Source organism: Zea mays, chromosome 4 (genome assembly GCF_902167145.1).
Source record: "Zea mays cultivar B73 chromosome 4, Zm-B73-REFERENCE-NAM-5.0, whole genome shotgun sequence".
Taxonomy (NCBI): Eukaryota; Viridiplantae; Streptophyta; class Magnoliopsida; order Poales; family Poaceae; genus Zea; species Zea mays.
In genome coordinates, this window is record NC_050099.1 from 233,814,154 (window position 1) to 233,837,805 (window position 23,652).

The 23,652-nt window shown below is 43.6% G+C and overlaps 1 protein-coding gene across 1 annotated transcript; it reads left to right on the forward strand.

Annotated features, from left to right (window-relative positions):
• The first annotated feature begins 1,662 nt into the window (after window positions 1-1,662).
• Window positions 1,663-23,334, forward strand: LOC103655965 (cyclic nucleotide-gated ion channel 1). Its single transcript, XM_008682625.2, has 6 exons — window positions 1,663-2,350; window positions 2,458-2,670; window positions 2,762-3,048; window positions 3,151-3,262; window positions 21,549-21,785; window positions 22,564-23,334. The coding sequence occupies exons 1-6, from the start codon at window positions 1,976-1,978 to the stop codon at window positions 23,260-23,262; spliced, it is 1,923 nt and encodes a 640-aa protein (XP_008680847.1). The 5' UTR covers window positions 1,663-1,975; the 3' UTR covers window positions 23,263-23,334.
• Window positions 23,335-23,652: the final 318 nt, after the last annotated feature.

Sequence of the window (23,652 nt, forward strand, 5' to 3'; positions counted from 1 at the left end):
GATTGTATATATGGCTGTTCAAAATATTGTTTTGCAATGTTTACATGGTAGAGTTTGAAATTAGGCTATCTCGAGCAGACTACCTATCACACTCCCTATTTTAAACTCCACTATATAAATAGTGTCATCTACAATATAAAACAGTGCTTTGTACGCCCATTTACACGGTCTAATGGAGTTGGCCATAGAGATGAGAATCAGTAAGCCGCTTCATATATAGACTTAGGCCGTCTCCAGCAACCTCCCTATCTCACCCCCTATCGCACTCACTATTTCAAACTCCACTATTGGCACGTTTGGTTGGCTTCTCTTCGTAGCCTAGCTACATGAGCCAGGTCGGCGGGAGATGCGACCAATTTGCTCGCGTCTGCAGAGCCTAGCCTAGGGTGCTTTGAGTATCGTGCGAGCCTGGCTTCACATCTGCACGCAAGTAACCAAACACACCTTGCACGAGTAGAGTCTGGTTGACAACAACTAAACACCAGCTCATTACATCCCACGATGCAAAGCACCAGCAAATACAGGCAAACACACGGTATATAAACAATACTACACACCCAAATGTAGGCTCTGGTGGAGACAACCTTGGCCTTGTTTGTTTTAGGTTTTTTAGCTTCTGCCACCAGAAGCTGGTGCAGACTATCAAACGCTCAGCTTTTCAGCCTACTTCTACGAGAATCAGTTTAGTCAAAACAGTCCAAAATAAATGTGAATATAGAATTGGTTGGGTCGTTGCGATAATAGAAAACTGTTACTTTCTACATCCTAAATCTTATGGACTCTTTTATCTTTCTTCGCACGTAATCTTCACGATACTCGGATTTTCTCCACAGTCACCCACAGCTAGATTCCCAAAAAAGCTCCTCAGAAAAAAGCTGAACAAAACAGACCCCTTGTTTGGAAGAAAAGTTTCACTCTCTCTATCTCACCCTCTATCACACTCCCTGTTTGGAAGCAATGTATTTGAAAACCATGGTTTTTGAATACTATGGTTTCAAAATATTATGATACAATCATAGTATTTTATACATCACTTCAAGCAATACTTGTTTGGAGACAAAGTATCTCAAACTAGAGTATTTAGTATACATGTGTAAAAGCTAGCCATAGTCAAAAACTTTGGATTAGACTGGAGTTTTAAATACTCCAAAATTACCATGATAACTATACTAAACCATGGTATTCAAAACAGAGTTTTTCACAATATACTCAAACACCTTTCAACAAAAATACCATAGTATCTTACAATACCTTAGTTTTATCTTAAAACTGTAAAAATACTTTGTTTCTAAACAGCCCTTTAGTTATTTTGTTCCCGCTCTTTAGGTTATGTTTGGTTGCGGGATAGCTAGGACAGGAACGTCCACTTACGTCTCTCTCGTCCCTCCAATTTTGAGGGATAACTTGGACAACATTGTGATAGTTCTGTTCCAACCCTTAACTCCAAACCAAACAACTTTATTTGAGGAATGATGTCATTTCGTCTCGTCATTGCAACCAAACGCACCCTTATTCTATTCCGCGTCTAGTGGACAGCCAAATGAGTAAGAGAAGCTGCCGGCTTACCCAATCGAACCGAGTCCAGGAATCCAGCATGCGCGGTGAAGTGAAGCAGACCATCCAAGGCTGTCCGTTGAGCTTGGTCTTCTCCGCCACCTCGTCGACCCTGCTCCCTTGTAAATACCCACATCCACTTCCCTGCTCCGTCGTTCCCAACTCCACCGCCTCGGCCGGCACGCCTCCTCCAAAGAAAAGCCGATCCTTTCGATGTTCTCTTCTCCCTTCTCCGTACGTCCACGATTGGTGGTTACCGTTCAGAGAGCCGCCGTAAGCTTCGCGAGTCGGTTAACCGCTTCAGCCTTGCCGCCGGAAGTGAGGAAGAAGCAATGGCAGTGCCAGCAAAGTGAGGAGGAAGCAACGTCACTTGCCAGCTCCGACACTCAGGAAAATTAAGAGAGAGAGAGAGAGAAGAGAAATGAAACCCACCAGCGCAAGAGTCCTCGACCCCCGGGGGTCTTTCCTGCAGACATGGAACAAGGTGTTCGTGATATCGTGCCTCGTTTCAGTCTCCGTGGACTCGCTCTTCCTCTACGCCCCGGCGATCGACGGCGACATCGGCTGCCTGTACCTGGACGACAAGCTGGAGAAGATAGCCTGCCTCCTGCGCTCCCTCACCGATGCCCTGTACCTGCTCCGCATGGCGTTCCAGTTCTCCACAGCCTTTGCGGCTCCCACTCCTCCCGGAGCGTTTGGCCGCGGTGTCCTGGTCGACGACCTGCTGGCCATAGCGAAGCACTACCTGTCGACGTATTTCCTGGTCGACGTCTTGGCTATTCTGCCACTGCCCCAGGTAGTACGGTACCCTGTTCTGTTCTTTACGCCACAGATACTTGTATATCGATCGATCAGGGTGTCGTACCGTCAGTCCGTCACACACTGTATATATATATATGTCAGGTTTTCGTGTGGGTAGTGCGGCCACACCTCCAGAGTTCAGAGGTTATGAACGCGAAAAACGTGCTGATGTTCATGATCCTACTTCAGTACGTGCCTCGGCTGGTCCGGATAATACCACTCTACCTCGAAATCACGAGATCAGCCGGCACAGTAGTGGACACTGCATGGCCGGGGGCAGCCTTTAACCTGCTAGTTTACATACTCGCTAGCCATGTAAGTTCTCTGATCATTTACCAATGCTGTTGAAATATACTCACAGGATGTAAGTCCTCTGATCATTTACCAATGCATTGGCTTCTTACAGGTCCTTGGAGCTCTTTGGTACATTCTGGCCATACAGCGAGAGGACACCTGTTGGAGAGAAGCTTGCAACAGCCAGGAAGGCTGTGATCTGGCAAGTCTGTACTGTGGGAGTACTGCATCTGGAAACAACAGTACGTTCTTGCAGGATGCGTGCCCAACAGATGGCGATGGCGCCGATGTGGACCCAATCTTCGGAATTTATCTGCCAGCCCTGCAGAATGTTTCGCAGTCATCAGGTTTCTTCCAAAAACTGTTCTACTGCTTTTGGTGGGGGCTACAAAATCTATGGTACATCGTCCCCAACCCACCCACCCACACACCACCATCAAAAGGATATATAATGCCCTGGGACTTGTGCTTATGTTGTGTTGCCATTTGTATTAATTGCAGTTCCTATGGTCAGAACCTTAAAACAAGCACTTACATATGGGAGAATCTATTTGCTGTCTTTGTCTCGATGTCAGGCTTAGTTTTGTTCGCTCTCCTCATAGGAAATGTGCAGGTACAGTTTTAACTTCTAAACATATGTTTACGAAATTTTGTCGTTATCTGTGCTTTAGATTCAGTGTCAGTTTATTTTAAAGGGCAATATATGTATGTGATAGGGATTTCATGGAATTCAAATTGCGCAGATTAAATGTCAGCTTATAGTTAGTTAGTACTAATACGAGTAATGAGACGAGTCCACCAAATTTGAGGAATGAACTTAACATCTTATCTTAGATGGAATGATTCATCAAATCAAACACCCCTTAGACTACAAATGGACTGATAAGCCCATTTATCATTACTGCTCACCTCTAAAACCAGATGGTCGAGTTTTTGGAAACTAGATGATCTAGTTTTCCCTTATTGCTCTACACCAGCAATTGTGGTCATCAACACACAGTGTTGCAACAGTTTTACTTAACACTCCAATTGACACACACAAATGTGCCAATATATATAGAAATTGGGTTGCACCATCAAGTTTCTAATATTAAGGACACACTAGTCATATGCTCATGTATTTCTACGGTATATATATATATATATATATATATAGGGACGAGGTAATGGAAGCCCTGGGCTTCCATTAGTACTAGGAAGCCCCAGCCAGGTATAGCCACGTTCCGTACCAGCGTGCGTCCCATCGGGCACAGATTCTGACTTGGACAAATTTTAGCGTAAAACGTGAACAAAAACAGCGTAAATGATTACGAATTTTAGCGTAAATCGTAGATCTGTTTTGAAACAGCGAATGCGGCCCGAAAATTACGGCGTAAAAATCTCGCGCGTCCCATCATGATCGGGTTCTGGCTCGGACAGATTTTAGCGTAAAACATGAACCAAAATAGCGTAAATGAGTACGAAATTTAGCGTAAATCGTATATCTGTTTCGTAACCGTAAATGGGTCCCGAAATTACGGCGTAATAATCGCGTGCGTCCGATCGTGCGCGGGTTTTGGCTCAAATAGATTTTAGCGTAAAACGTGAGCTAAAATAGCGTAAATGAGTACATAATTTAGCGTAAATCGTATACCTGTTTCGTAACAGCAAATGAGGCCTGAATTACGGCGTGAAAATCGCGTGCGGCCGATTGAGCGCGGGTTCTGGCTCGAATGGATTTCAGCGTAAATCGTGAACCAAAACAACGTAAATGAGTTTGAATTTTAGCGTAAATCGTCCATCTGTTTCATAATAACGAATGTAGACCGAATGTATCTCTCAGCGTATGAGGTTGTCATAAAACGCATCAAGAAATTGCGTAAATTGGTGTAAGATACAACAAGTGATCTGAGGTAATTGTAGCGCAAAATACAAGCTAACCATCTACAGGAGAACTGTTTCAGATTTTGCAATAAGATATAAGAGATAATTATTCCTGTACTCAACTATGATAATAACGTATTTACATTTTAGCTGTTGGTACATACACACAAAACTCTGTTTCACCATAATACCACTGTAGCAAAAAACGTCACATTGACCAGAGCTAGACTCACATGTAGAACTGCTTTCTGATTTCCCTCCAAACCACGTGAAAACAACCTTCACAAAGTAAAAAACTGAAGTGAAATATGCCAATAACTTTACAAATGGGAAGTTAAGATGTATGATGCCATAATCATGAGGACCTCTTTGAGGAGTTTTTCTTCAGGAACTATTTTACTTAGGCAGTCAAGAATATCTTGATTCTCATCTGTAGAAACAGAAGCAGAAATCCATGGAAGAAATTTTGCCATCATGTTTACAGGGATGCTACATAAGAACTGCCATACTAAATTTGCTTGCTCTTCGTGTGAAAACTTCTTGATGAGTAACAGGAAGACCTACAAAGTTTTCAGAAGATTAGTGATAGTCGCCTAGAGGGGGGGTGAATAGGGCGAAACTGAAATTTACAAATATAAACACAACTACAAGCTGGGGTTAGCGTTAGTAATAATAAACGAGTCCGCAAGAGAGGGCGCAAAACAAATCCCAAGCGAAAAGGCAAGTGAGACACGGAGATTTGTTTTACCGAGGTTCGGTTCTTGCAAACCTACTCCCCGTTGAGGAGGCCACAAAGGCCGGGTCTCTTTCAACCCTTCCCTCTCTCAAACGGTCCCTTGGACCGAGTGAGCTTCTCTTCTCAAATCAAAGCCGGGAACAAAACTTCCCCGCAAGGGCCACCACACAATTGGTGCCTCTTGCCTTGATTACAATGGAGTTGTGATCTCAAGAACAAGTGAGAAAGAAAAAGAAGCAATCCAAGCGCAAGAGCTCAAATGAACACGGCAAATCACTCTCACTAGTCACTAGGGTTTTGTGTGGAATTGGAGAGGATTTGATCTCTTTGAATGTGTCTAGAATTGAATGCCTAGCTCTTGTAAGTAGTTGAGAAGTGGAAAACTTGGATGCAATGAATGGTGGGGTGGTTGGGGTATTTATAGCCCCAACCACCAAACTTGACCGTTGGCTGGAGGCGTCTGCTCGATGGCGCACCGGACAGTCCGGTGCACACCGGACAGTCCGGTGCCCCCTGCCACGTCATCACTGCCGTTGGATTCTAGTCGTTGGAGCTTCTGACTTGTGGGCCCGCCTGGGTGTCCGGTGCACACCGGACAGGTACTGTTTGTTGTCCGGTGCACCAGTATGGGCGTGCCTGACGTCTGCGCGCGCTGCGCGCGCATTAAATGCACCGCAGGGAGCCGTTGGCGCCGCAGGGAGCCGTTGCTTCGCTGGCACACCGGACAGTCCGGTGCACACCGGACAGTCCGGTGAATTTTAGCGGAGCGGCTGCCGCGCGAACCCGAGGCTGGCGAGTTCCGGAGACCGCGCTTCCTTGGAGCACCGGACATGTCCGGTGCACACCGGACAGTCCGGTGAATTATAGCGCGCCGGCTTCCGAGAATTCCCGAGGGCGAAGAGTTTGAGTCTGAGTCCCCTGGTGCACCGGACAGGTACTGTTCACTGTCCGGTGGCACACCGGACAGTCCGGTGCGCCAGACCAGGGGTGCCTTCGGTTGCCCCTTTGCTCCTTTATTGGAATCCAAAACTTGGTCTTTTTATTGGCTGAGGGTGAACCTTTTACACCTGTATAATCTACACACTTGGGCAATCTAGTTAGTCCAATTATTTGTGTTGGGCAATTCAACCACCAAAATTATTTAGGAACTAGGTGTAAGCCTAATTCCCTTTCAATCTCCCCCTTTTTGGTGATTGATGCCAACACAAACCAAAGCAAATATAGAAGTGCATGATTGAACTAGTTTGCATAATGTAAGTGTAAAGGTTGCTTGGAATTGAGCCAGATATAACTACTTACAAGATATGCATGGAATGTTTCTTTCTTTATTTAGCATTTTGGACCACGTTTGCACCACGAGTTTTGTTTTTGCAAATTCTTTTGTAAATCCTTTTCAAAGTTCTTTTGCAAATAGTCAAAGGTAAATGAATAAGAGTTTGTAAAGCATTTTCAAGATTTGAAATTTTCTCCCCCTGTTTCAAATGCTTTCCTTTTGACTTAACAAAACTCCCCCTAAAAGAGATCCACCTCTTAGTGTTCAAGAGGGTTTTGATATACCTTTTTTGAAATACTACTTTCTCCCCCTTTTGAACATAATAGGATACCAAATGATAAATACTTTTGGAAAGCACTAAGTTTTTGAATTTGGTGGTGGTGGTGGTGCGGTCCTTTTGCTTTGGGCTCATTTCTCCCCCTTTTTGGCATGAATCGCCAAAAACGGAATCATTAGAGCCCTTAAAGTGCTTTTCTTCCCCTTTGGTCATAAATAAATGAGTTAAGATTATACCAAAGACGAAATCCGGTCCTTTTGCTTTGGGCTTTTACTTTCTCCCCCAAAGACAAGGTCCTTTACTTGGAGCTATGGCGAAGGATGAGTTACGGAGTGGAAGCCTTTGTCTTCGCCGAAGACTCCAATTCCCTTTCAATATACCTATGACTTGGTTTGAAATAGACTTGAAAACACATTAGTCATAGCATATAACAGAGATATGATCAAAGGTATTCAAATGAGCTATGTGTGCAAGCTAGCAAAAGAAATTTCTAGAATCAAGAATATTGAGCTCATGCCTAAGTTTGGTAAAAGATTGTTCATCAAGAGGCTTGGTAAAGATATCGGCTAATTGATCTTTAGTGTTAATGTAAGAAATCTCGATATCTCCCTTTTGTTGGTGATCCCTAAGAAAATGATACCGAATGGCTATGTGCTTAGTGCGGCTATGCTCGACGGGGTTGTCGGCCATTTTGATTGCACTCTCATTATCACATAGTAAAGGAACTTTGGTTAATTTGTAACCGTAGTCCCGCAGGGTTTGCCTCATCCAAAGCAATTGCGCGCAACAATGGCCTGCGGCAATGTACTCGGCTTCGGCGGTGGAAAGAGCGACCGAATTTTGCTTCTTTGAAGCCCAAGACACCAAGGATCTTCCCAAGAACTGACAAGTCCCCGATGTGCTCTTCCTATTAATCTTACACCCTGCCCAATCAGCATCCGAATAACCAATCAAATCAAAAGTGGATCCCCGAGGGTACCAAAGCCCAAACTTAGGTGTGTAAGCCAAATATCTCAAGATTCGCTTTACGGCCGTAAGGTGGGATTCCTTAGGGTCGGATTGGAATCTTGCACACATGCAAACGGAAAGCATAATGTCCGGTCGAGATGCACATAAATAAAGCAATGAACCAATCATCGACCGGTATACCTTTTGATCCACGGACTTACCTCCCGTGTCGAGGTCGAGATGCCCATTGGTTCCCATGGGAGTCTTGATGGGCTTGGCATCCTTCATTCCAAACTTGCTTAGAATATCTTGAGTATACTTCGTTTGGCTAATGAAGGTGCCCTCTTGGAGTTGCTTGACTTGGAATCCTAGAAAATACTTCAACTCCCCCATCATAGACATCTCGAATTTTTGTGTCATGATCCTACTAAATTCTTCACATGTAGATTCGTTAGTAGACCCAAATATAATATCATCAACATAAATTTGGCATACAAACAAATCATTATCAAGAGTTTTAGTGAATAAAGTAGGATCGGCCTTGCCGACTTTGAAGCCATTAGCAATAAGGAAATCTCTAAGGCATTCATACCATGCTCTTGGGGCTTGCTTTAGCCCATAAAGCGCCTTAGAGAGCCTATAGACATGGTTAGGGTACTCACTATCTTCAAAGCCGGGAGGTTGCTCAACGTAGACCTCTTCCTTGATTGGTCCGTTGAGGAAGGCACTTTTCACGTCCATTTGATAGAGCTTAAAGCCATGGTAAGTAGCATAGGCCAATAATATGTGAATTGACTCAAGCCTCGCTACGGGTGCATAGGTTTCACCGAAATCCAAACCTTCGACTTGGGAGTATCCCTTGGCCACAAGTCGTGCTTTGTTCCTTGTCACCACACCATGCTCATCTTGCTTGTTGCGGAAGACCCATTTGGTTCCTACAACATTTTGGTTAGGACGTGGAACCAATTGCCATACCTCATTCCTCGTGAAGTTGTTGAGCTCCTCTTGCATCGCCACCACCCAATCCGAATCTTGAAGTGCTTCCTCTATCCTGTGTGGCTCAATAGAGGAAACAAAAGAGTAATGTTCACAAAAATGTGCAACACGAGATCGAGTGGTTACCCCCTTATGAATGTCGCCGAGGATGGTGTCGACGGGGTGATCTCGTTGGATTGCTTGGTGGACTCTTGGGTGTGGCGGCCTTGGTTCTTCCTCATCCTCCTTTTCTTGATCAATTGCATCTCCCCCTGGATCATTGCCATCATCTTGAGGTGGCTCATCTTCTTGATTTTGTCCTTCATCAACTTGAGCTTCATCCTCATTTTGAGTTGGTGGAGATGCTTGCATGGAGGAGGACGGTTGATCTTGTGCATTTGGAGGCTCTTCGGATTCCCTAGGACACACATCCCCAATGGACATGTTCCTTAGCGCTATGCATGGAGCCTGTTCTTCACCTATCTCATCAAGATCAACTTGCTCTACTTGAGAGCCGTTAGTTTCATCAAACACAACGTCACATGAGACTTCAACTAGTCCAGTGGACTTGTTAAAGACCCTATATGCCCTTGTGTTTGAGTCATAACCAAGTAAAAAGCCTTCTACAGTTTTAGGAGCAAATTTAGATTTTCTACCTCTTTTAACAAGAATAAAGCATTTGCTACCAAAAACTCTAAAGTATGAAATGTTGGGCTTTTTACCGGTTAGGAGTTCATATGATGTCTTCTTGAGGATTCGGTGAAGATATAACCGGTTGATGGCGTAGCAGGCGGTGTTGACCGCTTCGGCCCAAAACCGGTCCGGTGTCTTGTACTCATCAAGCATGGTTCTTGCCATGTCCAAAAGAGTTCGATTCTTCCTCTCCACTACACCATTTTGTTGTGGCGTGTAGGGAGAAGAGAACTCATGCTTGATGCCCTCCTCCTCAAGGAAGCTTTCAATTTGAGAGTTCTTGAACTCCGTCCCGTTGTCGCTTCTTATTTTCTTGATCCTTAAGCCGAACTCATTTTGAGCCCGTCTCAAGAACCCCTTTAAAGTCTCTTGGGTTTGAGATTTTTCCTGTAAAAAGAATACCCAAGTGAAGCGAGAATAATCATCCACTATTACAAGACAATACTTACTCCCGCCGATGCTTATGTAAGCAATCGGGCCGAAAAGATCCATGTGGAGTAGCTCAAGCGGCCTGTCGGTCTTCATGATGTTCTTGTGTGGATGATGGACTCCAACTTGCTTCCCTGCCTGGCATGCGCTACAAATCCTGTCTTTCTCAAAATGAACATTTGTTAATCCTAAAATGTGCTCTCCCTTTAGAAGCTTATGAAGATTCTTCATCCCAACATGGGCTAGTCGGCGGTGCCAGAGCCAACCCATGTTAGTCTTAGCAATTAAGCATGTGTCAAGTTCAGCTCTATCAAAATCTACTAAGTATAGCTGACCCTCTAACACACCCTTAAATGCTATTGAATCATCACTTCTTCTAAAGACAGTGACACCTGTATCAGTAAAAAGACAGTTGTAGCCCATTTGACATAATTGGGAAACAGAAAGCAAGTTGTAATCTAAAGAATCAACAAGAAAAACATTGGAAATAGAATGGTCAGGAGATATAGCAATTTTACCAAGTCCTTTGACCAAACCTTGATTTCCATCCCCGAATGTGATAGCTCGTTGGGGATCTTGGTTTTTCTCATATGAGGAGAACATCCTTTTCTCCCCTGTCATTTGGTTTGTGCACCCGCTGTCGAGTATCCAACTTGAGCCCCCGGATGCATAAACCTACAAAACAATTTTAGTTCTTGACTTTAGGTACCCAAATGGTTTTGGGTCCTTTGGCATTAGACACAAGAACTTTGGGTACCCAAACACAAGTCCTTGACCCCTTGTGCTTGCCCCCAACATATTTGGCAACTACTTTGCCGGATTTGTTAGTCAACACATAAGAAGCATCAAAAGTTTTAAATGAAATAGCATGATCATTTGATGCATTAGGAGTTTTCTTTCTAGGCAACTTGGCACGAGTTGGTTGCCTAGAGCTAGATGTCTCACCCCTATACATAAAAGCATGGTTAGGTCCAGAGTGAGACTTCCTAGAGTGAATTCTCCTAATTTTGTCCTCGGGATAACCGACAGGGTATAAAATGTAACCCTCGTTATCCTGAGGCATGGGAGCCTTGCCCTTAACAAAATTTGACAATCTTTTAGGAGGGGCACTAAGTTTGACATTGTCTCCCCTTTGGTAGCCAATGCCATCCTTAATGCCAGGGCGTCTCCCATTATAAAGCATGCTACGAGCAAATTTAAATTTCTCATTCTCTAGGTTGTGCTCGGCAATTTTAGCATCTAGTTTTGCTATATGATCATTTTGTTGTTTAATTAAAGCCATATGATCATGAATAGCATCAATATCAACATTTCTACATCTAGTACAAATAGATACATGTTCAACAATAGATGTAGAGGGTTTGCAAGATTTTAATTCTACAACCTTAGCTTGTAATATGTCATTTTTAGTTCTAAGGTCGGAAATAGTAGCATTGCAAACATCAAGATCTTTAGCCTTAACGAGCAATTTTTCATTTTCAATTTTAAGGCTAGCTAGGGAAGCATTCAACTCATCAATCCTAGCAAGCAAATCAACATTATCATCTCTAGGATTTGAAGTTGAAATATTGCAAACATGTGAATCAACCTTAGCATTTAAACTAGCATTTTCATTCCTAAGGTTGTCAATCATCTCACGGCAAGTGCTTAGCTCACTAGATAATTTTTCACATTTTTCAATTTCTAGAGCATAAGCATTTTTAACCTTAACATGTTTCTTATTTTCCTTAATAAGGAGGTCCTCTTGGGAATCCAAAAGGTCATCCTTTTCATGAATAGCACTAACCAACTCATTTAATTTTTCCTTTTGAGCTATGTTAAGGTTGGCAAAAAGGGTGCGCAAATTATCTTCCTCATCACTAGCATGGTCATCACTAGAGGATTCATATTTAGTGGAGGATTTAGATTTAACCTTCTTTTTGCCGTCCTTTGCCATGAGGCACTTGTGGCCGATGTTGGGGAAGAGGAGTCCCTTGGTGACGGCGATGTTGGCGGCGTCCTCGTCGTCGGAGGAGTCGCTTGAGCTCTCGTCGGAATCCCATTCCCGACAAACATGGGCATCGCCGCCCTTCTACTTGTAGTACCTCTTCTTTTCCTTTCTTCTCCCCTTCTTGTCGTCGCCTCGGTCACTGTCACTAGATATAGGACATTTAGCAATAAAATGACCGGGCTTACCACATTTGTAGCAAACTTTCTTGGAGCGGGACTTGTAGTCTTTCCCCCTCCTTTGCTTGAGGATTTGGCGGAAGCTCTTGATGACGAGCGCCATTTCCTCATTGTCGAGCTTGGAGGCGTCTATGGGTTGTCGACTTGGTGTAGACTCCTCCTTCTTCTCCTCTGTTGCCTTGAATGCAACGGGTTGGGCTTCGGATGTGGTGGCATCATCAAGCTCGTTGATCTTCCTCGAGCCTTCGATCATGCACTCAAAACTTACAAAATTCCCGATAACTTCCTCGGGGGTCATTTTAGTATATCTAGGATTGCCACGAATTAATTGAACTTGAGTAGGGTTAAGGAAAATGAGTGATCTTAGAATAACCTTAACCACCTCGTGGTCATCCCACTTTACGCTCCCGAGGTTGCGCGCTTGGTTCACCAAAGTCTTGAGCCGATTGTACATGTGTTGTGGCTCCTCCCCTTTGCGAAGCCGGAACCGACCGAGCTCCCCCTCAATCGTTTCCCGCTTGGTGATCTTGGTGAGCTCATCACCTTCATGCGCGGTCTTGAGTAAATCCCAAATCTCCTTTGCGTTCTTCAACCCTTGAACTTTGTTATACTCCTCTCTACTTAAAGAGGCTAGGAGTATTGTTGTTGCTTGAGAGTTGAAATGCTCGATTTGGGCCACCTCATCCTCATCATAGTTCTCATCCCCTACTGATGGTACCTGTGCACCAAACTCAACAACATCCCATATACTTTTGTGGAGCGAGGTTAGATGAAATCGCATTAAATCGCTCCACCTAGCGTAATCTTCACCATCAAAAGTTGGTGGTTTGCCTAATGGGACGGAAAGTAAAGGTGTATGTTTGGAAATGCGAGGGTAGCGTAGGGGGATCTTACTATACTTCTTGCGCTCTTGGCGCTTAGAAGTGACGGAGGGCGCATCGGAGTCGGAGGTCGATGTTGATGAAGTGTCGGTCTCGTAGTAGACCACCTTCCTCATCCTCTTGTGCTTGTCGCCTTTCCGATGCGGCTTGTGGGAAGAAGATTTTTCCTTTTTCTCTTTGTGGTGAGAAGAAGATTTCTTCTCCTTCCCTTTGTTGGAGGAGCTCTTCTTCTTCTCCCTCCTTTTGGTGCGGGACTCTTCCGACGAAGTGCTCCCGTGGCTTGTAGTGGGCTTTTCGCCGGTCTCCATCTCCTTCTTGGCGTGATCTCCCGACATCACTTCGAGCGGTTAGGCTCTAATGAAGCACCGTGCTTTGATACCAATTGATAGTCGCCTAGAGGGGGGGTGAATAGGGCGAAACTGAAATTTACAAATATAAACACAACTACAAGCTGGGGTTAGCGTTAGTAATAATAAACGAGTCCGCAAGAGAGGGCGCAAAACAAATCCCAAGCGAAAAGGCAAGTGAGACACGGAGATTTGTTTTACCGAGGTTCGGTTCTTGCAAACCTACTCCCCGTTGAGGAGGCCACAAAGGCCGGGTCTCTTTCAACCCTTCCCTCTCTCAAACGGTCCCTTGGACCGAGTGAGCTTCTCTTCTCAAATCAAAGCCGGGAACAAAACTTCCCCGCAAGGGCCACCACACAATTGGTGCCTCTTGCCTTGATTACAATGGAGTTGTGATCTCAAGAACAAGTGAGAAAGAAAAAGAAGCAATCCAAGCGCAAGAGCTCAAATGAACACGGCAAATCACTCTCACTAGTCACTAGGGTTTTGTGTGGAATTGGAGAGGATTTGATCTCTTTGAATGTGTCTAGAATTGAATGCCTAGCTCTTGTAAGTAGTTGAGAAGTGGAAAACTTGGATGCAATGAATGGTGGGGTGGTTGGGGTATTTATAGCCCCAACCACCAAACTTGACCGTTGGCTGGAGGCGTCTGCTCGATGGCGCACCGGACAGTCCGGTGCACACCGGACAGTCCGGTGCCCCCTGCCACGTCATCACTGCCGTTGGATTCTAGCCGTTGGAGCTTCTGACTTGTGGGCCCGCCTGGGTGTCCGGTGCACACCGGACAGGTACTGTTTGTTGTCCGGTGCACCAGTATGGGCGTGCCTGACGTCTGCGCGCGCTGCGCGCGCATTAAATGCACCGCAGGGAGCCGTTGGCGCCGCAGGGAGCCGTTGCTTCGCTGGCACACCGGATAGTCCGGTGCACACCGGACAGTCCGGTGAATTTTAGCGGAGCGGCTGCCGCGCGAACCCGAGGCTGGCGAGTTCCGGAGACCGCGCTTCCTTGGAGCACCGGACATGTCCGGTGCACACCGGACAGTCCGGTGAATTATAGCGCGCCGGCTTCCGAGAATTCCCGAGGGCGAAGAGTTTGAGTCTGAGTCCCCTGGTGCACCGGACAGGTACTGTTCACTGTCCGGTGGCACACCGGACAGTCCGGTGCGCCAGACCAGGGGTGCCTTCGGTTGCCCCTTTGCTCCTTTATTGGAATCCAAAACTTGGTCTTTTTATTGGCTGAGGGTGAACCTTTTACACCTGTATAATCTACACACTTGGGCAATCTAGTTAGTCCAATTATTTGTGTTGGGCAATTCAACCACCAAAATTATTTAGGAACTAGGTGTAAGCCTAATTCCCTTTCAATTAGACAACACCATTATATGCCCCGTGTTCCAGCTACTAGCACTAATGCAAATTGTGAAGTTACTACAGCTTCATAATGTCTAGCTAGAGATGGCAATGGGTAAATACCCACCGGGTATTACTACCCCATACCCGTACCCACGACACAAAAATAACCCCACCGGGTCACCCATATACACTGGCGGGTATGGATTTACCCCCATACCCATGTGGGTATGGGTCACCCATCGGGTCACCCGTACCCACAAAAATTAAACAACTATTAAAATATTATACTATACAAATGTCAAGTATATCCATATAAATACCATTACAAAATTTTCTAGCATCATTTAACCATCCATTGAACACACCAAAGATAATTGGATAAAGTAGTAACACTATGATAGTACTACATAGCACATTACATGTTCCATTACATGGTCATTAAATTGTTGTTAAATAGTAAAAAAGTTGGATCACTAAAGTCCAAGTTCATGCTTCGGATAAGTTTATATTGGGTATTTTATACCCACGGGTTAACGGGTATGGGTGAAGGCGGAACGTTCTAATACCCGTTTACCCATTGGGTGAAGATTTTTGCCCAATAACAGACCCACGGGTAAATATTTAGCCCACATACATACCCTAATGGAGTAAATACCCATCGGGTATCGGGTCGCGGGTACCCATTGCCATCTCTATGTCTAGCCTCTTGCTCAGGAAAAAATGTTTAAAACCATAGATGGGAGTAAACTATACAACTATGTATGCATTTTTGTCTCAAAGGTGACCATGTGTCATGCATCAAAAGAGAGGAACCAGATTGCATAAATACTATTATTATATATGTCATACAACCACTTGATATAGAAACCGAAGGTCTGCTATTATATTTCAATATTTCATCAAATTACATACAAAATGGCAAGACAAAGCAGGAAGGGAAACAAAATGTGCACATGTGAAATGCTATCTAGTAGAAGCAAACAAGGTAATGCAATAAAACATGCTTTAATGGCTTATCAAATAACTGAATTTATCCCTCATGTCCCAGCAATCATTCTTATTGGTTCTGGCATACATTAGATAATGGTCACAAGTTTAGTACTCGGACAATGGAATAAGAAAGGAAACCATTGGATATATATTTATGGCCTATTGTACTAGTCAAGGATATAAGCTAAGCCATGAATCTTTCAAAGCATCTGACACCTCACACAAACGTTGTTTGGCTGCACTTACTGCAACTGCGACTGCAATTTTCTTCTCTCTAAAAGTACTGTAGCAATAGCTGCAACGAACGGGGTGAAATGGAAAAACTGAAAATAGATCCATTTAGTCACGAACATTGCTTAAAGGTACTTCTATAATAAAAGGAAACATAACATATTATAGAGGCAACATCCACCTCGTAGTAAACATGGATACAATCAGAAGTTCATATATTTCAAGAACAAATAGTGGATGGATGGAAAGGCAATGCTTTATAAAAGATTAAAAAAACAAGGAGACCAAGCTATGTAACTCCGCAAGGCAGTGAGTTTACAAAAATAGAGTGCTTGCGTAGTGCATAAAAGGTGATCCATGAGGTACCTGTAACCCGAACCATCGTCACATATCCATGAAGAGCTTGTGATATCGCCATTGCAACCAATTATACCAAGAGTTGCTCACAGAACAGCCTAAATAAAAAATTCACAGATTTCAATAATAAATCCATCGATACTTTAACTAGGGATTCAAATATTATAGACACACAATCACTCCTCAGATATATTGATATCCTCTCTAACAAAAATGTATGGACAAACTATAGAAGATAAATAAGCGACCAAGCTAAGGTTGATCCTATGAATTTTAATAATCTGGATAGAAAAAATTCTAGTGTTCTAGTTCTAATCCAAATGAGCTAATATGTTTTATAGAGATTTCATGATACCAATATAATGGACAGTGATGAAAATGAAAGCCAAATGGTAAGAACAATGAACATGGTATATGGCTGAACATCATGATACAACATAAGAAACATTATGTTCAAGAATCGATCAAATTAAACCAAAATGGATATCCTAATAAATGAATGGATTAAGATGTGTTCTCACAAAACTAGATTGCGCTAGAAACAGTGAACTATTTTGAGATAATAACTACCAAATCGGTAACTCTTCCATCAAGAGGGTGGGCCGGTGATTCGAGGTGTTGATTAAGATGTGTTCTCACTTTTAACCATCATGGACAGTAATCAGCAGCTAACGACCCCAGCCATCACGCGTGTGGACGGATGGAGTTGCCCCATCAGTTTCGTTGAAGAGCTCCGGTCCGGTCCCCGTTCTTCTCCACCTCACGCCGCCGCATCTCGCGCTCCATCTACAGTTGCTGCTCCACGCGCTTCAGCCGCCATGTCGCCTCCCGCTGGTGTGCCGCCCCTCCTCCAGCTCGCGGCAGCACTAGGCGAGCTCCGCCAGCGCCTGCCCCTACACGATCGCCATACCCAGAGGTGGCGAGGGCGCGACATCGCCAACACCGCTGGGGGCGGCGGGCTCGGAAGCCCGTACACCGCGTTGGTCGCGACAAGCTTCATCGAGGGCCAATATTCTGCTGTGAGATCTGATAGCAGCGGCTGCGCTGAGCTAGGTGGATCTGGATCTGGCGGGGTTGGATCAGGGAGTGGCCGGCTCGGCGGTGGCGGCGTGGGTGGAGGCAAAGCCGATGAGGCGGTCGGTGCCAGGGTCGCCCACATCTGCATCCATGCTCACGTCTCTTGCAACCGCTGCCGCTGAAACCCTAGTTATCTCGCACACAGCAGCCATCGGGAAAGGTTGGATAGAGTAGACGGTTTTATATGATGATGTTATGACGAAATAAGCATAAACTTATGTACAACAAAGCGTAAAAGGTTTACTGACAATATTGGATGACGACTGACGAGTGAGCGGTCAGGGCTTTCTCCAACTAAAGAGAGCCCAGGGCTCCTAATACTATATATATATATATATATATATATATATATATATATATATATATATATATATATATATATATATATATATATATATATATATATATATATATATATATATATATATATATATGGCATATGATAAATTTTGTTTTAATAAAGCATAAAATATATGTTTTCTATTGATTAGGTGGATGTGAATGTGGCAAACGCTCACTTACATAATTTCACTTTATTTTATATATAAACTCTTATATTATAGTAGTAGAGAAGAGATTATAGGAGTGCAGGTTGATTCTAAAGAAATGTAGGGTTTTTTTTGAAAAAATATTGACGTGGGACGACCGTTGAAACTGATGCTTAAATATAGTAGAGATAGAGATAGAGATTGGAACATATCTGATGCAACAAATTTGGAGCACAAAAGAAGGAGACGGCCTTGGGCTGGACCGACCTGGCCGGCCATCAAACTGGCCTAGCCGGTTTCCATACTCTAGCCTAGCCGGTCCTTCGTACGAGTTCAAGGATGCTAGACCAGTTTTTTTTCTTCTGTAGAGTCAAAATCAATTTGATTTTTAAATTAAATTCAGATCTATTTCAACGTGGAACACATGAAGAACACGTTTTGGACCTGTTTACTGCCAGGATAAGACCCTCCTCTACATATATGAGAGGATAATGGCCGATTAAGTATTCTATCTTCCAATTGTCAAAACATAATGTACCCTATTTTGTTTTAATTTCTCTTTATGTCACATCATCCAACAAGATTCAATCTTGTCGGGTAGGATTATGGAAAGGTTATGCTAGCACAAAACAAAAATTTTGACTCCATAAAATCAAGATCTACTGTTGTTATAAGTTACGGGATTACCACTTGACGCGCAGAGCAGTGGAAACCGTCTCGATTTAGACGAACGTGTCGAGCGGATCCTTACATGATTCGTCCTAGTGCTCCAGATACAGAACCTCCGAGGTATCCACATGTGCAGGCAGGAAGCACTGTAGTACCGGACTGCTAGGTCTGTGATGGCGGCGTGGCGAGGGCGAGAGGAGTCGGCTACTAGTGTTCATGTTGCCTCCCCATGAAGTAGCATTGGATGCCCGGAGCTAGACGTTACGACTTGGTCCAGTACACCACCGGACCGTGAACAATACTAGTCCGGTGAATTTTATAATTAAATTCTCGAGAGTTCACTGTTCAGTCGTACAAGTGGTCCGGTGCACACGGACCGATCCGGTGGTGACCAGATCAGAGCAGCTATGTCCTTTTTTCCAAGATTTGATCCTTTAACCTTGGACTATCTTGTGAGCTTCCCTACGACTTAGACAAACAAAGTTAACACATAATCCAATTGACTAAGTGTAGAGAACTCACCTTTTAGTGCATGTTTGGGAACCCAGTATTTTCTTAGTCCCAATACAATATCGTGGTATTTGAGCATGCCATGGTATTTTATACTAAAAGGTGTTCGGGAACACATCTACAAACTCTGTATTTTAAACCATGGTTTTACCAATGCCATGGTATTTTTGGGTCAAAAAACTTTGGTCTGGACTAAAGTTTTTTGCTTGAACACAGTTGTAGTCTTCTCTTCTCCTACATTATAACTAAAATATTGTGTCTCCAAACAGGTGTTGGATTGGACTGATGTAAAATAATCCATAGTTATGTCATGGCATATAATAAACTGTAGTATTATAAACTATGGTTTTGAGAAACAGAGTTCCCAAACAATCCCTTACTTGGTCTTTCATCGGGATTTATATTTTGGCTCAAACTAAGTCCTAGAATCACTTTTCTCACAAAATTGAGTTAGACATCAAATAGAAGTGCTAGAAACATAGTATTAGGCATACACAACTTATCTAAGTACTTAAACCTTGTGGTTTTACCAATTTACCCAAAGTTGTACTTTCTAGCCTCCATTTCAGCTCTTTTGAACTTAGTGCCTTCAAATCACCTTCCAATGGACATGTGCTCATAATCATATCAAACTAGTTAGTCCATGTTAGTGTGTTGGACACTTAATCACAAAAATAGGTAGAAATAGTTATCTAGTTCATTTCCCTTTCAGTAAGTGGGGACAAAGAGCCTTCTCTTGTCCCCATATACCATAATTAATGACTACATAAGTTCCCCTAATTACTTGGTCAAAACCAAAGCCCATATAGTACTTGTGGTTGTACGGCTATCCCGGGTGGTCACTCGGTGGACCAACCTTAAGGTGAGGCACTTGAGCAATACTATCACATGCATCAAGTCCCCATGGTTGCTAAAAAGCATCTTTGATAAACTTAAAATAGTTGAAAACACTTTTCTTTCAAAAGATGTAGAGCACTAGCATTTATCTACTAAAAGTGTTCCCAAATTCCCGAGTAAAACAAGGACAAAACAATACTAAGGTAAACCTACTAGGAGCAAAACTTTGGCTAAATCATTAATTAACATTTAATGGATGGGTAATAGGATCATGGAATACTTGCCTTCTTCGGGGGGGGGGCGGAGGTTCGGGGTCCTCAAAAGTGGGGACCTCAGGACAATTGCAACACTCTGAATCTACTCGTGTACATACAACAAATATGGACACAAAATTAGATACAATACACTAAGCATAAAACATGGTTCAAAAATAGTCCTAGAATTATTCTATGCATTTTTACAATTTATTTGAGAATAAAAACCATATATTTGTGTTAAAAATGAATTTGTTATGAATTCAGTTTAAGCTATCAGGAGTATATTTCTAAATAACTATATCTTACAGGGTCTAAAAGTATATCAGCACTTGGATAGAACTAGAGTGGACTACGGGTTGATTTTAGCTAAATAGCGGGTCTCTTTTGAAAAGTTGGTGTTGTCAGTGCAACACTGAATAGTATCGGTGAACTAGTGTCATTTGATTACACGTGGGCGATCATGATTAAATGAAGGCATATGTGTGTGGGGATAGATATCCCCTAGGTCTCCATGGCCCAGATTTGATGCATGGGCTGTTAAAGGACCTCAATGGGCCGGGTAGATGGGCCTCGTAGGCTAATCAGCGGGACCCAACTAGAAGATGATGTGGAACTCAAAGACGTGGACATGAAGGCTTTGTAACTCCCACGCATGCAGAGGCAAAGATAAACCAACAAAGAATCAGACGCTTGCATGTTAGTTGGAGTCGGCTCTGTATTCAACCGTACTGTAACCCTAGTCTCGTCAGATATACAAGGTGAGTTAGGGACACATACAAAATGGTTGGATACTCTAATAGGCATAGCTAGAGGAAAGTTCTCATCCACTTTGTAACCTCAAACTTAAGAGCAATTCCATCTCAGTGGCACACACGATGTATGGTATTATGCATCTCAACGGCTCGAACTTGTATAGATGTTCGAGCCCTATTGTGCTTTGCATGAACCATCGAGCTAATTGTCGATCTCGCCAACCACAAAAGCACTACGTGAGACATCTCGTAGTGTGTTACTGGTGCTAAACATCGACAATGTGTGGGTGGCGCTCTGACGACGGTGATGAGCTATATGGCTCACCGGCGTAGGTTTTCTATAGCCAATAGCTTAAGGTAGCTATTCAAAAGCTAGAGCTCAACCAAACACACCTTGTTGATGCCGTTAATAGTAACTGATGCTGGTATCGGCTTGGCTATTATCAAACTCATCAAACCAGTATGGACTATTTAACCAACTTTGATCTTCGTCTGGATGAAATTCAAGTGTCATTTTTTATACAATACTGAACGAGCTAGCTATGAGAACCCATTTCTCTGTAAGAATGGCCATATAGATTTATCCTTAAAAAATGATTCCGTATGTTTTGAATTCGTTGTACTTATATGCTAGCAGTACGCAAGAGGCCATCATTTAACGAACAAGTCCGGACAACATGTTGAACTACATATATAACTAGTGTCCATGATGACGATGTTTGGCCTGATGATCAAATGTCTCCAAATTTAATTGTTTTCTTTTTCTTGGCTGGATTGAATTATTGTTGCAGACCTATCTACAATCAGCCTCGGGGCATATAGAGGAAATGAGAGTGCGAAGACGTGACATGGAGCAATGGATGTCATACAGACTACTTCCAGAGCATATCAAGGAACGAATACTGCGTCACCATCAATATCGGTGGCAAGAAACACAAGGCGTGGATGAAGAGGGCCTTCTTGTAAACCTTCCCAAGGACCTCAGGAGGGATATCAAGCGTCATCTTTGTCTGTCACTTCTCAAGAGGGTACTACCCTATACCGTACCTTAAGCGTTAGTTTAGAAACTCAGATTCTCCAATATCCCTGTTTTTTTCCTAGAGCAAGGAATCTTAAGAGGTAGATCCGTTCTTTTTTATTTGTCGCGTTTTAGTTCAAAAATGAACTAACCGACAACAAATATTCGAGAACGAACATAGTATCATTTAAGTAAGATATTTATGACTTGTTTGAGAGCTAGAGGATTGGAGAAGATTGAGAGCTAAAATCCTTGCTATTCAAAATATAAGCCTTTAGTTATTTATGGTAGGTTTTTTTTTCTCTCACGGTTTATCTCCCATTGCTTTTGAACTAGTCCTTAAGACATGTTTAGTAGCAACTGAATTGGAGGGAATGGAAAATGCTAAAATCCTTTCTATTCAATTTTGAATATTATGAGATTTTAGCTCTCTCAATCCCCTCCAACACTCTTATACTCAAAATAAACTATTAAGACTAGTTTGGAAACTCAAATCCCTTTTGGGATTGGAGGGCACCTCAATCCCCTCTAATCCCGAAAGAGATTTGAGGTTCCTAAAGTAGCCCTCAAGGGCTAGTGTAGAAACTTAGATCTCCTTCAGAATTAGAGGAGAAATTTTTACCTCAACCCCTTCAATTCAAAAGAGAATTTGAGTTTTCAAACTAGCCCACGCTTTATTTATTGACGTTCATAAGGAATTACTTTGCTCTTTGTACCATTCAATACGTGAGAGAAAGACTCGACCCTATCATGATTCCGATATGACTTACACGCCGTTTACAATGCAGGTTCCAATGTTCGAAAACATGGACGACCAACTCCTGGACGCAATGTGCGACCGTGTGAAACCCATGCTGTACACAGAAGGAAGCCACATCGTTCGCGAAGGCGACCCAGTGAACGAGATGTTCTTCATCATGAGAGGGAGGCTAGAGAGCACGACAACGGACGGGGGGCGAGCGGGCTTCTTCAACTCCAACGTCCTCGAAGGCGGCGACTTCTGCGGCGAGGAGCTCCTCACGTGGGCCCTGGACCCAGCCTCGGGCTCCAACCTTCCAAGCTCGACGAGGACGGCGAGGACGCTGTCGGAGGTGGAAGGCTTCTCCCTGAGGGCTCGCCACCTGAGGTTCGTGGCCAGCCAGTACAGGCGGCTCCACAGCAAGCAGCTCCGGCACACCTTCAGGTTCTACTCCCACCAGTGGCGGACCTGGGCCGCGTGCTTCGTACAGGCGGCTTGGCACAGGTACTGCCGGAGGAGGCTGGAGGAGGGCGTGCGCGAGAAGGAGAGGATGTTCCGGGCAGCGGCCGTGACCGACATCTCCAGCTCCCGCAGCCTCGGCGCCGCGCTCTACGCTGCCCACTTCGCTCGCAACATGGTAAGGACGCTGCGGAGGAACGCCGCACGGAAGGCCCGTCTGCTGGATACAGTGTCTTCGAGGCTGTTGCAGAAGCCAGCGGAACCCAACTTTTTCGCTGAAGAAGACTGACCTTTCTTTAATTTCTACCTTGATACTGAGATGTAATTGGAGCGGATAAGGAGGTATATATTTGTTTTTATATTTTCTCTTCGGCTAATTTCGTTAATTAATCTCGTGTTCAGAAGAGCGGATACGGAGGTATATATTTCGTTAATTACCTTGATACCTTGAAGAGAAGTGACCTTTCTTTTCCGTCTGCTGGATAGAATGAATAATTTCGTTAATTAATCTCCTATTCAGAAGCTCCATCCTAGTGGTGGAGTATGATACATGTTGTGGCCCATGACTCCGATCCCTACAGAATCAGGATAAACTGAAGTATATGATTTCAACAATATTTGTGAAAGATTACAATAAGGCCCCATTTATTTCGTTAGAATTAAATTTCATTTTAATAAT

What these genes read in the sequence shown, in the direction of transcription:
- LOC103655965 (XM_008682625.2), top strand. Translation starts at nt 1,976, where the DNA reads ATGAAACCCACCAGCGCAAGAGTCCTCGACCCCCGGGGGTCTTTCCTG. An exon ending in CTATTCTGCCACTGCCCCAG is followed by an intron (nt 2,351 to 2,457) that starts GTAGTACGGTAC and finishes TATATATGTCAG; the next exon opens with GTTTTCGTGTGGGTAGTGCG. An exon ending in TTTACATACTCGCTAGCCAT is followed by an intron (nt 2,671 to 2,761) that starts GTAAGTTCTCTG and finishes GGCTTCTTACAG; the next exon opens with GTCCTTGGAGCTCTTTGGTA.